Source organism: Citrus clementina, unplaced genomic scaffold (assembly GCF_000493195.1).
Source record: "Citrus clementina cultivar Clemenules unplaced genomic scaffold, Citrus_clementina_v1.0 scaffold_5, whole genome shotgun sequence".
NCBI classification, from domain to species: domain Eukaryota; kingdom Viridiplantae; phylum Streptophyta; class Magnoliopsida; order Sapindales; family Rutaceae; genus Citrus; species Citrus x clementina.
In genome coordinates this window covers 1,045,548-1,057,953 of record NW_006262201.1, presented here as the reverse complement: position 1 = coordinate 1,057,953, position 12,406 = coordinate 1,045,548, and the positions used below count along the sequence as shown (strand labels likewise).

The following is a 12,406-nucleotide window of genomic DNA, read 5'->3' as shown; positions in this document are numbered from 1 at the left end:
TATTGCAAGTTATCGTCAGCACTGAATTCTAAAAGAAATTGAGATCTTGTTAACTAATTAAAACCATCTTCAGATAGATCAATATAACTCCCACCTTAAATAACATAAGAAATAGAAGACCATTTTGATATTTAAAAGATAAAAAAGTCTTTGATGCTTCTTGATTGAGACTGTAGTATTGAGTGTTTGGAAAGCAAGAAAGTTGAGAGAAAGTGAAAGAAAAATAACAGATAGAGGTTAAAAGAAGATGCTGGAAAAGTATATTATTGATTTCTTAAATTCAACTGATTACAGCTTGAGTATTTATACTAATGATTCCAGCTGTCACTATTGTTACAAGCTAAAGGTGTGTTTAACTGAATCTAACAACTTAACAAACTTTGACGGATCAGCAGCCCTCGGTGATCAAGTGTGTGTGTGCGTGCTCGCCTCACTGTATCTTTACATGTTCCATGACCATATTCACTATCACTCCTTGATTGCTTCCTATTCACTTTTTGTTCATGGGTGTGAATATGATTATTATTGGTTCAAAAATACAAATAACAAAGAGTGAATAAGATAAAAAGCTGAGATTACCTAAGATTTTTGTAAGAAAACATCCTGCTAAAAGCTAATATTTAAAATAGATTAATTGATCTTCTAAAAGGCTCTTTTTTTTTTTTGGTGCATACAGAGGGTGCAGATTAGATTGATAGCTCCAACCTTTCTGAGTAGTCTTAATTGATTGAAGACACACTTGAAATAAATTAAAGCACCAGCAAATTAAGCAAGCTGCATATATAATGATTTATAATATTACTTGGTTATTGATGGACCATAGGCAATCAAATTAAATGAGGGGAGTTAAAGAAGAAAATAAATTTAAGTAAATAGGGTAAGCAAATATATAGGATATATATATGATAAGAATAAATGAAATAAATTGATCCGAATTAAGCTTATTCCACTTCTAGGAAACAGTAAGTTTTTCCTCCTGAGATTAAACTTGGTGTGCTGCAAGGAGCTAGCTAGAACGTACGTAGGTACAGTAAAAATGGAGACAGCTAGCAATGAGCGAATGATGAAAGAAATAATAACACCACGTGATCAAGTAGCTAATCAGTTACTGAGGGTTCGGGGTTGGGGCTTCAGATTCTTCCTCTTGTGCTGAGCCTGGGGCATCGGCTTCTTCCTCTTCCTTGTCGGCTGGGCCTGGGGCTTCAGGTTCTTCCTCTGCCTCTTCGGCTGAGCCTGGGGCTTCAGCTTCTTCCTCTTCCTCTTCCTCTTCTGAGGCTGGGCCTGGGGCTTCAGCCTCTTCCTCTTCCTCTTCCTCTTCCTCTTCTGAGGCAGGGCCGGGGGCTTCAGCTTCGTCCTCTTCTTCTTTCTCTTCCTCTTCCTCTTCCTCGTTTGTCAATTCTTCCTCGTCCCCATTGTCTCGCTCTGTCTCTTTCTCCTTCTCGGCTTCATCATTACTTTCCTGGGGTTTGACGATGGTGTCAAGAATGTCAAAGTTGATTTGAGTTAACTTATGAATATAGATATTGATGTCCTTCATAACATCCTTCTTCCCGTCAACATTTTCTTGGAATATATCCAAAAGATCACCAGTAACCTCACTAGCAAGTTTAATCTCCTTAATCAATAGATCATTTTGGTGTGTAGAGATTGCTTCATTTGCTTTCTTGGTGCTCTGAGACACCACATTATAAACAGCCGTGCCTACCATAAGTTCTTCGGCGTCCTTTTCCGACGGCTTTTCCTTTGTCAATTTATCGGCCTCAGTGATGGCTTTTGTAGTCTCGGCCTCAAGGGCTTTCAAACCAGCTATGAGGGCTGAATTGCTGTCAATGCTCTGACCAGCTAAGAATTTAGACAATGTGGAGATGCATTCCTCTGAATAATCTGTCTTGGAACATATTTTTTCAAGTTCAGGAGCAACTTGCCCCGCCAAGCCCCTAGAAGTGGCTTCAATGTGGTATACTGAAACGAGAGAAGACAATGCGATGGCAAAGATGATGGACTTCATCATTTTGGCCTTTATTCTCTTCTCTTCTTCTATTTCAATTTGGAGGAAAAACAATTATAAATATACAAATCAGAGGAGAGGCATGAATGAAAGCTGCCAAGAGGTGACCTTATAAAGATACTCGAAAATTTCCTATATGCTCTGAATTAGGACTTGCGTTCCATATTTCCCGCAGAATCGGTCCAATCCTAAAAAATGAGTATGCTATTTATAGAAGAGCATTTCAGCCACCCAAGTAATTAAACGGTTTTGAAAACTATGTTACTTAGATTTGCATATGCTAGGATTTTCATCTACCAAATATATCCGAATTTAAATTACTATAGTCTTAAACTAACATTGTTTTAATTATTTAGTTCTACCTGGTTGCTGCATATTAAGATTCGATAGTTTCTTTTCTAAAATTACATTCATTAATAATACATTGCAAATCAATTGATATATAGTTGCATTATGAATTTGTTCACCTTAATTCGTCTATTGAAAACCAACACCAAAACTCTGGTTAGAAATTAATTCCTAAAAAGGGTGAAATGGTACTCCCACAACACAGGAGGACACTTGAATCATCAACCTCAATGATCAAACAAGAAGGAGCCCACCACGCAAACTTAATAAATTTAGGCCTCATGTAAATTTTCAAAAATTAGGCCTATCATTTAAATTAAAATATGGAATAAATTTTTATCTAACACTTTGTTATCGATTAATTCTTTCAAGATATAAAACCATAAATAGATTTTATACACCAATTCATGTGCTACTATTTATGTTAGGAGTGGTCGGTGGGGCTACATGCAATCTAATTATTTATTTGAACACCCATGTATTTTCTATACCTACTTTTACAAATTCAAATTCAAATTTTACTGTGAGCTCTCTCTATAATTCCAGCCATAACCTTGTTTCAACATTCACATAGTTTCAAATATGGCCCCATTTTCTTTTCTCTCTTCTTTTTCTAATTGCCCTTTTGGTTTTGCCAAAAATGAGTTGGGAAATATGGAGGAAAGCAAATTTAAATTTGTTATTTCATCAAAATCCTTTAAAAAAATAGAAAAGCCCAAAATTCCCTCCAAAAAAAAAAAATCGGTTTTGGCTGACATCAATAATCATTCACGAAAAAAATAATGAAATTCCCAGACAAGGAGTTCTTGATGCGCAGCAAAAATGTGACAGTGAGTCTTGAAAATGAAGTTGGAAGACAAGTTTGATGCGTCCTGAAGCAAATTTGTATGAAGGGCATTGTAATTGGAAAAAGAAATTATAAAATTTGTTAGAGATTATGGTGGGTATAGAATAAAGTATGGTGCTGTGAAATGAGATTAGTGACAAGGGGTAAAACTGTCTCTTAATTTTCTTTTGTTTTTTATTCGAATATTTAAAGGATGGGGCTATTTTAATCCACCAAACTACTCATTAAACTCATTTTTAATATAATTTTTTATGATGAAAATACTCCTAAAATGAATTACAATTGTGGAAATTAAAATATGGTAAAAAAAGAAAAAAGAAAGAATTTTTACCCTTTGAGCCCATCTTACATTCAACATATTTTTGTTCCTTTCTTATAGTATCGCTCCATCAGCTTGAAAAAATTAGATGTATGTTTTGTATTTTGAATAACTACATAAGAAATTCAATGAAACATTTAAGGAAAGCACAAGAATATTGTGGAGATGGTATCAATGACCATAACAACCTCCTTCCTCTGCAACAGCGAAGCGTGGGTCAATGCTAGCCGAAAACTTGTAGTTGTCACAAGAGTAGCAAAAGGAGCAAATGGTGACATTGAAGGAGAAAAAGTTAGATTTGAATGTTGAGGCTAGCAATGGGAATTAATGGGAGGAGGAGCTTGATGTTTGCTGCAGCAGCTGCATTTGTTTGCTCTGTTGCATATTTTCCTTGCAATGATAGGAATAAAAATTATTTGTTTATTGCCTATATGAAGAATTTGAATAATCTGCATCTTGAATAAAATGTTGAGGCATTGTTAAATGGGGTAAAATGGAACAAAAAAGGTTTGATGGCTTTGAGTTGTGCTGCATTAAATTTCCTTTTGATAAAAATAATAATAATAAGGATGAATGTGTGTTGTGACCATTGTTGAAAAGTCAAGAGTCATTGCACGGTAAAACTTGTAGTGGCTGACAATAGCATGCCAAAAGTGTAGAAAGTGGGTTGTTGAGCATGGGCAAAGCATGTGCATGCATGGGCTTAGAAATTGGCTGACAAACAATTATGAAGTGGAGCAGTTGTGAGGAATTATTGAATTTTTAATTGGCGAATAGCTCCTATAAATAGAGAAGCAATTCTCAATTATAAGAAATCCTAAAATTCAAAAAACAATTAAAGTGAAGAGTTGTTTACTGAGTGAGCAATCAAAAAGTGTGAGCAATTGAGAGGTTTTCCCTTTTAATTTGGGTTCTGAGAAGTGAGGTTCCTTTACTCAAAAATGTACTATAATAATTGTTAATAAAACAATATTTTTCTCCTGCTCCCATAGACGAAGGCATAATAGCCAAACCACGTTAAATTTTTGTGTCCTTTATTTTTTTGTAAATTATTTAGTGTGCTTGATTCTGTATTTCACGTATACAAGTGGTAGCAGAGTTGGAGGTTCGTATCTGGGGTATACAGTATTATTCACATATACGGCACTGCTCATAGATACGGAGGAGACAACCGTTTGTACTTAGGAGACAGTCCATTGTAAGTAGTGTGCATTTATACATATCTAGGAAAGTTATGCCAACAAGGCAATATGAGTCTAAGGAGTTTAGATTTTAAGTGGGACCGTTGTGACCCCTCCATTCTCTTAGGAACTTTCCTGGTGCATTTATTCACGCTTAATTAATATTATAAAGCTTGTTCTTTCAAGTGGGAATAATTCGATGAGAAAATGGTAAAAGGTGAAACTTCCAGAAGTGGGAAGAGATCTACCCAGACTATTCTAGGATACACTTCAGGTGGGAGGCGAGACTTACCACAATGCTATTCAGCACCTATTATAGGAGGCCAGAAGATCGATATTGAAAAGTTTGATGGGAAAATTAACTTCGGTATGTGGAGGCGCGAAGTTATGGATGCCCTTATTCAAATCGATCTGAATGTTGTTTTAAAAAATAAAATACACTTGTATGAAGAAGAAAATTGGAATCATATGAACGAGAAAGCATGTGGTCATATTAAATCTTGCTTGACCAAAGAGGTAAAATATCTTGTGAAAGATAAGGAGTGTAGATGACTTTGTGGCGTGCATTGGAGGAAAAAAATTTGCTGAAAAGTCCTGAAAATCGCCTTCATGTAATGAGCCAAGTATATGGCTTTCGAATGAAGCTTAAGGTGTTAATGCACGATCATGTCTCAAGATTTGAGAAGTTACTTACAGATTTGAATAATCTTAATGAAGATATTAAGGGTGAAGTTAAGGTTGTGATTCTATTGCATTGACTTCCAGAAGAATATAACTACTTTGTGACTACTTTATTATATGCAAAAAGCATAATCAAAGAAATCTGCATAGAATTGATTAATTTGAAAATTTAGAATAATAATAAACATTTCGAAAGGATATTGACTGAAGCTTTATTAGCCAGAGAAAAGATAGTGGAGAAAAAGAATCGTAGTGAAAAGAATTCTCGATCCAAATCAAGAAGTAAAAGTATAACTCGAGATGAATGTGCTTTTTTCATGAAAGGGGTCATTGAAGGAAAGATTGTCTGAAGGCCCAGAAGAAAGGTGGGAAGAAACTAGTAGCAGCGAATATGGCATGTAAAGATGAAGACTCTGACTATTCACTAAGTATTGCACCTACAACATACGTGACTAATTCAAGCGAATGGATACTTGATACCGGAGCAACCTATCATTTGTGTCCTATAAGAGAATGGTTTACATATTTTCGTGACCTAGAATCTAGTGCAGTTATGATGGGGAATGATCAACCTTGTCGGACAATGGGGATAGGAAAAATTCAACTTCAAATGTTCGACAGAATGGTCAGAAACCGATAGAAATTAAATATGTTCTAGATTTAAAGAAAAAACTAATTTCTGTAGGTGCTGTGGAGGCTAAAGGCAACAACATTACCATTGAAAATAGCACAATGAAGTTCACACATGGGGCTATGATGGTTTTACAAGAGTTCGGCGTCATAATTTGTAATATTTGAAAGAAAGTACAACCAATGAAGCTCAGGTTTTTGAGGCGCACAGTGAGACCACCAAGCTATGGCATGAACGGTGAGATCATGTTAAAGAAAAGTCTCTACAAACTTTGATGAAGCATGGACGTTTGAAAGGTACTAACACTTGTAAACTGAAATTCTATAAGCATTGTGTTGTAGACAAGAAAACAAGGGTCAAGTATGACTAATCACAATACTTATGAGATCTTTGAATATGTTCACAGCGATGTATATGGACCAACCAAGACTGCATCAATTGGTGGAAGCCATTATTTTGTTCCATTTATTGATGATTTCTCTAGACATATGTGGGTTTACACCATGAGAGCAAATGATGAAGTTCTAGAGATTTTTGTAAAAATAAAGAAACTAGTAGAGACTCAAATTGGTAGTAGTAAGATCAAAGTATAATGCTTTAATAATGAGGATTAATAAACTTCTGATCTATTATTGCAAGTATGCCTAAGTGAGCGTATAAAAAGATATTTCATAGTGAGACATACTCAACAATAAAATAGTATGGTTAAGCATATAAATCGTGCTTTACTGAAAAAAGTACAGTTTATGTTATCTAGTGCTGGGTTAGATAAAAAGTTTTGGGCTGAGCCTATGAGCTACGCAAGACATTTAATAAACTAGTTGGCTTCTACTGTAATTGAAGATAAAACTCCTATAGAAATGTGGTCCGGAAAGCATGCACAAGACTATGACTCCATTCGTGTGTTTGGTTGTTCAGCTTATTATCATGTAAAAAATAATAAGCTCGATCTTCGTGCAAGAAATTCTATCTTCGTGCAAGAAATGCTATCTTCGTAGGATTGAAAGGTGGAGTTAAAGGTTTCAAGTTTCAGGATCTTAAAGATAAAAAGATTGTGCATAGTAGAGATCTCACTTTTGATGAAATTTCTATGTTGAAGGCTTCAGGTTCTCAGTAAATAGAGAACAAGATTAATGAGATATTACAGTGGGTGGAGTTTGATAAAATTTTATATATACCAGTTAGTTCTATATCAGAGGATAGTTTGTCTTTAGAAGTGATCCCAAAAGTTGAAGAAGAATATGTTTTTATTGATGTCCCACAACAAGAAGAAACAACTGAAGATGTAGAAGATAAAAATGATACTATAACAACAAAGAGACCAAACAAAGTGATAAAGAAACCCTAATGACTTGCTAAAGATGTGGTAATAGCCTATGCACTTCCGGTTATTGATTATGACATCCCCAACATTTTCAGTGAAGCTATATGTAGTAGTGAAAGTGGACAGTGGAAGTTAGCCATGAACGAAGATATGAAGTCTCTTCATTAGAGTCGGACATAGGAACTTGTAGAGTTACAGAAGGGTAAAAAAGCTATTAGCAATAAATAAGTCTATATCAAGAAGTGAGGTTCTCCAAATCAAACAACTCTTTGATACAATGCAAGGCTCGTAGAAAAAAGTTTTGCTCAGAAGGAAGGTATTGACTATAATGAAGTGTTCTCTCCAGTTGTAAAGTATACTTCCATTCGTATCCTACTTGCATTAGTAGCTTAACATGAGTTAGGGTTGACTCAATTAGATGTTAAGACGACATTCTTACATAAAGATTTGGAGGAAGAAATCTATATAACTCCGCTTTGTGATTTCAAAGTTGCTGGAAAAGAGAATAATATGTGCAAATTGATTAAATCTTTATATGGATTAAAACAATCACTAAGGTCGTGATACAAGAGATGTGATCAATTCATATAAGGGAAAAAACTCACCAAAAGTGAACATGATCATTGTGTTTACTTTAAAAGACTAGAAAATAGACATCTATCTGTTACTCTATGTCGACGATATGCTTGCAGCTTCGAAAAAATAGAGGTAAGATTGAAAGATTAAAAAAGCAGCTAGCTTCTGAGTTCGAGATGAAAAACTTGGGTTAAGCACAGAGAATACTTAGGACGGAGATTCGTAGAGAAAAAAGGAATGGGAGCATATGATTGACTCAAAAGTCTTATTTAAAGAAAGTGTTAAAAAGATTTGGTACGAATGACAAAACTAGACCAATTTCTACTCCCCTAACTTCTCATTTCAAATTAAGCTCTTCTTCATGTTCTACATCCCAAGAGTAGCACAACAACATGTCTCGTGTTCCATATGCTAATGTAGTGGTAATCTTATATATGCTATAATGTGCACAAGGCCTAACATATCTCAAATTGTGAGTATGGTTAGTCGATACATGCATAATCCAAGCAAAAACCATTGGCTTGAGGTGAAGTGAATTGCCCGATATTTGTATGGGACAATTGATGTTGGATTATTATTCAAGAAGGATTGTGGTCAACAATTTGTTGAGTATTGTGAATCTAATTTCTCTGAAGATCTTGACAAGCGAAGATCAAGAACGGGCTATGTATTCACATTGGGTGGAGCTCCAATTAGTTGGAGGTCGATTCTAAAATCAATAATTGCTCTTTCCACTATGGAAGCAGAGTACATGGCAGCAACAAAGGCTGTAAATGAGGCTATTTGGTTGAAAGGCTTGTTAGGTGATTTGAGAGTAATTTAGGACAACATTGAGGTCCTCTACGACAATCAAAGCGCGATATTCCTGGCGAAGAATCAAACATATCATGCTTGAACAATACACATAGATATGAAATATCATTATGTAAGATCCTCGAGAGCGTTGTTGTATTTTTGAAAAAGATCGATACTAAAGATAATTCATCAGATATGTTGACAAATGTGACTTCTGAAGTTAAGTTTAAACATTGCTTAAAACTAATTCAAATTCTTCGAAGGTATTGAATTTGGAAAATTTTGAACTACGATTGACTTGATCCCAATTTTTGGGTACGTAGGCAGTCGAAGTGGCACAACCATTTTTGGATCCTTAACAGAGGATCACTTTAGGGATGATTGTTTCTTAGTAGTCGACTCAGATTTGACAAATCTTCGCCGAGTTGGAGAATTGTTGAAACGCCAAGAGTCAATGCACGGTAAAACTTGTAGTGGCTGACAATAGCATGCCAAAAGTGAAGAAAGTGGGTTACTGAGCATGGGCAAAGCATGTGCATGCATGGGCTTAGAAATTAGCTAACAAACAATTATGGAGTGGAGCGGCTGTGAAGAAATTATTGAAATTTTAAATGGTGAATACCTTCTATAAATAAAGAAGCTATTCTCAATTATAAAGAATCCTAAACTTCATAAAACAATTCAAGTGAATAGTTGTTTAGTGAGTGAGCAATAAAAGAGTGTAAGCAATTGAGAGGTTTTTCCTTTCAAGTGTGTGTGAGAGTAGTGGGTGTAATTAGACTTCTAGAAAGTGAGGTTCTTTTACTCAAAATTGTACTTTAATAATTGTTAATAAAATAATTATTTTTCTCTTACTCCCGTGGACGTAGGCACAATAGCCGAATCACATCAAATTCTTGTGTCTTTTATTTTTCTATAAATTATTTAGTGCGCTTGATTTTGCATTTTGCGTACGACAACTATATTTTTCTGAATCATGTTAATAAAGAAGATCTTCAATTTAATGGGAAAAAACATTTATAAAGGTTTTAAAAATGAATTTAATGGGTTTAATGAGTAAAACAATATTATTATAAAAATTGGATTTAGTAAGGATATATTGGGTATTTAAGTGGCTTTTTTGAGTAAAATAAAAAATTTTAAAATTTAGGGTGGGTTTATTTAGTAAATGAGTTTAATGAGCAGTTTAGTGTCTTCAAATAGCCCCGCTCTTATTTAAAAGGTGGGGTAATATATGGAGTTGAGTAATTTGATTTAAGGATATTTGTGTAATAAAATATTTTATAAAACTAAAAGTGTGTATGTTTCAATTAATAAAATTTTAAAGAAACAACCTTAATGTTAAATAATATATTTTTATTTTTATTGATCCCATTTTGGATCAAAGTGCTAAATTAATAATTCGATATATTCATAATGTAATACATTATGGACGCTAGAGTAGGAAGAGTAATTTATTATTGCGCTCTATATTAAAAATACAAATAACTGACTTATAGTCATTACCTAAAGAAAAATTCACGAGTTAAATATACTAATAACTGTGAAAGTTAGTGCTACATGTGAAGCTTGAAAAGTTCGTTGATCATGTTTTTTAAAAAAATCATGACATATCATGTATTTGTATTAATATATTAATTATGCATATATTTTGATATGTGAAACACTAGTTTTCTTATTCAGTTAATGTATATTATAGTTTATTATCATTCCAAAAATGAAGAATGATTCTTAGTGATCAAGAATAAGTGAACTCACAAAGTTCAAGGACTTGATTTGAAGATTGTTAGGGGTTTGGCATAAAGTCTCTCGCTGGCATTTAGCTCCGTGAATAGATTAGAAAAGTTTAAGTTTGGATTTCTAACACTTTTGCCGTGTTATAGGTGTGTCCATTGTAAGTACGATATCGCTCGTCAAGCTCTTCTAAATTTGGGGCACGACAATCGAAACCTTTTCCTCTTTAGAAAATAAATCAATAAACTAAGGAATTAATAATTCTAGACTACAAATCTGGAGTCATTTCATATAATTGGTAGATAAATTAAAATCCAAGAAGCAGATGAGAATAAATAAACTCATTACGTCAAATAGTTTTGAAAACCGTTTGGTTAGTTTGGTGGCTTATATGTTATTCTATAAAAAGCATATTCAAAATTTGGTAGTGGACCGATTCTGTTGGAAAATTAGGAAGGCAAGTCTCAATTCAAAGCATATAGGAAAAGTTGCGGCATTTTATAAGGCCACCCCGTGTAGCGTCCATTCATGTCTCTCGTCTGATTTGTTTATTTGTTCAAAAGAGAAGAGAATAAAGGCCAAAATGATGAAATCCATCATCTTTGCCATCGCTTTGTCTTCTCTCATTTCATTATACAACGTTGAAGCCACTTCTAGAGGCCTGGTGGGGCAAGTCGCTCCTGAACTTCAAAATATATGTTCGAAGACAGATTATTCAGAGGAATGCATCTCCACATTGCCTAAATTCTTAGCTGGTCAGAGCATTGATGGCAATTCAGCCCTCATAGCTGGTTTGAAAGCCCTTGAGGCCGAGACTACAAAAGCCATCACTGAGGCCGATAAATTGACAAAGGAAAAGCCATCGGAAAAGGACGCCGAAGAACTTATGGTAGGCACGGCTGTTTATAATGTGGTGTCTCAGAGCACCAAGAAAGCAAATGAAGCAATCTCTACACACCAAAATGATCTATTAATTAAGGAGATTAAACTTGCCAGTGAGGTTACTGGTGATCTTTTGGATATATTCCAAGAAAATGTTGACGGGAAGAAGGATGTTATGAAGGACATCAATATCTATATTCATAAGTTATCTCAAATCAACTTTGACATTCTTGACAACTTTGTCAAACCCCAGGAAAGTAATGATGAAGCCGAGAAGGAGAAAGAGGAAGAGGAAGACAATGCGGACGAGGAAGAATTGACAAACGAGGAAGAGAAAGAGGAAGAGGAAGAGGCTGAAGCCCCAGGCCCTGCCTCAGAAGAGGAAGAGGGAGAGGAAGAAGCTGAAGCCCCAGGCTCAGCCGAAGAGGCAGAGGAAGAAGCTGAAGCCCCAGGCCCAGCCGACGAGGAAGAGGAAGAAACCGATGCCCCAGGCTCAGCACAAGAGGAAGAATCTGAAGCCCCAACCCCTAGCCCTCAGTAACTGATTAGCTACTTGATCATATGGTGTTGTTATTTCTTTTATATTTATTCATTGCTAGCTCCTTGCGACATACCCATTTTATCTGTGGAGGAAAAACCATTTTGTTTGCTAGAAGTGGACTACGCTTTTGATCAATTTATTTCATTTATTCTTATCCAATCTTTTCTATTCGGCCGCCCTATTATTATTATTTTTTATTTTCCTTATTTGACTGCCTGTATCCATTAAAAAAATAATTGTTTTGCTTTCCATGTGCTTTAATTTACTCCAAATGTATCTAATTCAGTTAACTAAGACTGCATTAAAAACAGGTGGAGTTATTAGTTTAATTTGCTCTCTTCTACTATGTAGAAAAACCTTTTAATAAGGTTTATTAATCAGTTTTAAACATTATTTTATTATTATCATTATTATTTTTTACTTTATATGATATCTTCTTAGAAAAATCTTGGGTACCCTCAAGTATTATTTTTAATTCATTCACTTTTTGTTATTTTATCCACCACTAATGTTCAAACACACATAATAAAGTGTGAATA

The 12,406-nt window shown here is 34.7% G+C and overlaps 2 protein-coding genes across 2 annotated transcripts; one reads left to right on the top strand and one right to left on the bottom strand.

Moving 5' to 3' along the window:
• Positions 1-1,105: 1,105 nt before the first annotated feature.
• LOC112098561 (neurofilament medium polypeptide-like) lies at positions 1,106-2,011 on the bottom strand. Its single transcript, XM_024185168.1, has one exon. The coding sequence runs from the start codon at positions 2,009-2,011 to the stop codon at positions 1,106-1,108; it is 906 nt and encodes a 301-aa protein (XP_024040936.1).
• Positions 2,012-11,009: 8,998 nt separating this feature from the next.
• On the top strand, positions 11,010-12,039 carry LOC112098439 (glutamic acid-rich protein-like). The gene is made up of 2 exons (XM_024184809.1): positions 11,010-11,678; positions 11,760-12,039. Exons 1-2 carry the CDS (start codon positions 11,028-11,030, stop codon positions 11,865-11,867), a joined length of 759 nt encoding a protein of 252 aa, XP_024040577.1. The 5' UTR covers positions 11,010-11,027; the 3' UTR covers positions 11,868-12,039.
• The last annotated feature ends 367 nt before the right edge of the window (positions 12,040-12,406 follow it).

What these genes read in the sequence shown, in the direction of transcription:
- LOC112098561 (XM_024185168.1), bottom strand. Translation starts at nt 2,011, where the DNA reads ATGATGAAGTCCATCATCTTTGCCATCGCATTGTCTTCTCTCGTTTCA.
- LOC112098439 (XM_024184809.1), top strand. Translation starts at nt 11,028, where the DNA reads ATGATGAAATCCATCATCTTTGCCATCGCTTTGTCTTCTCTCATTTCA. An exon ending in AGAAAGAGGAAGAGGAAGAG is followed by an intron (nt 11,679 to 11,759) that starts GCTGAAGCCCCA and finishes GAAGAGGCAGAG; the next exon opens with GAAGAAGCTGAAGCCCCAGG.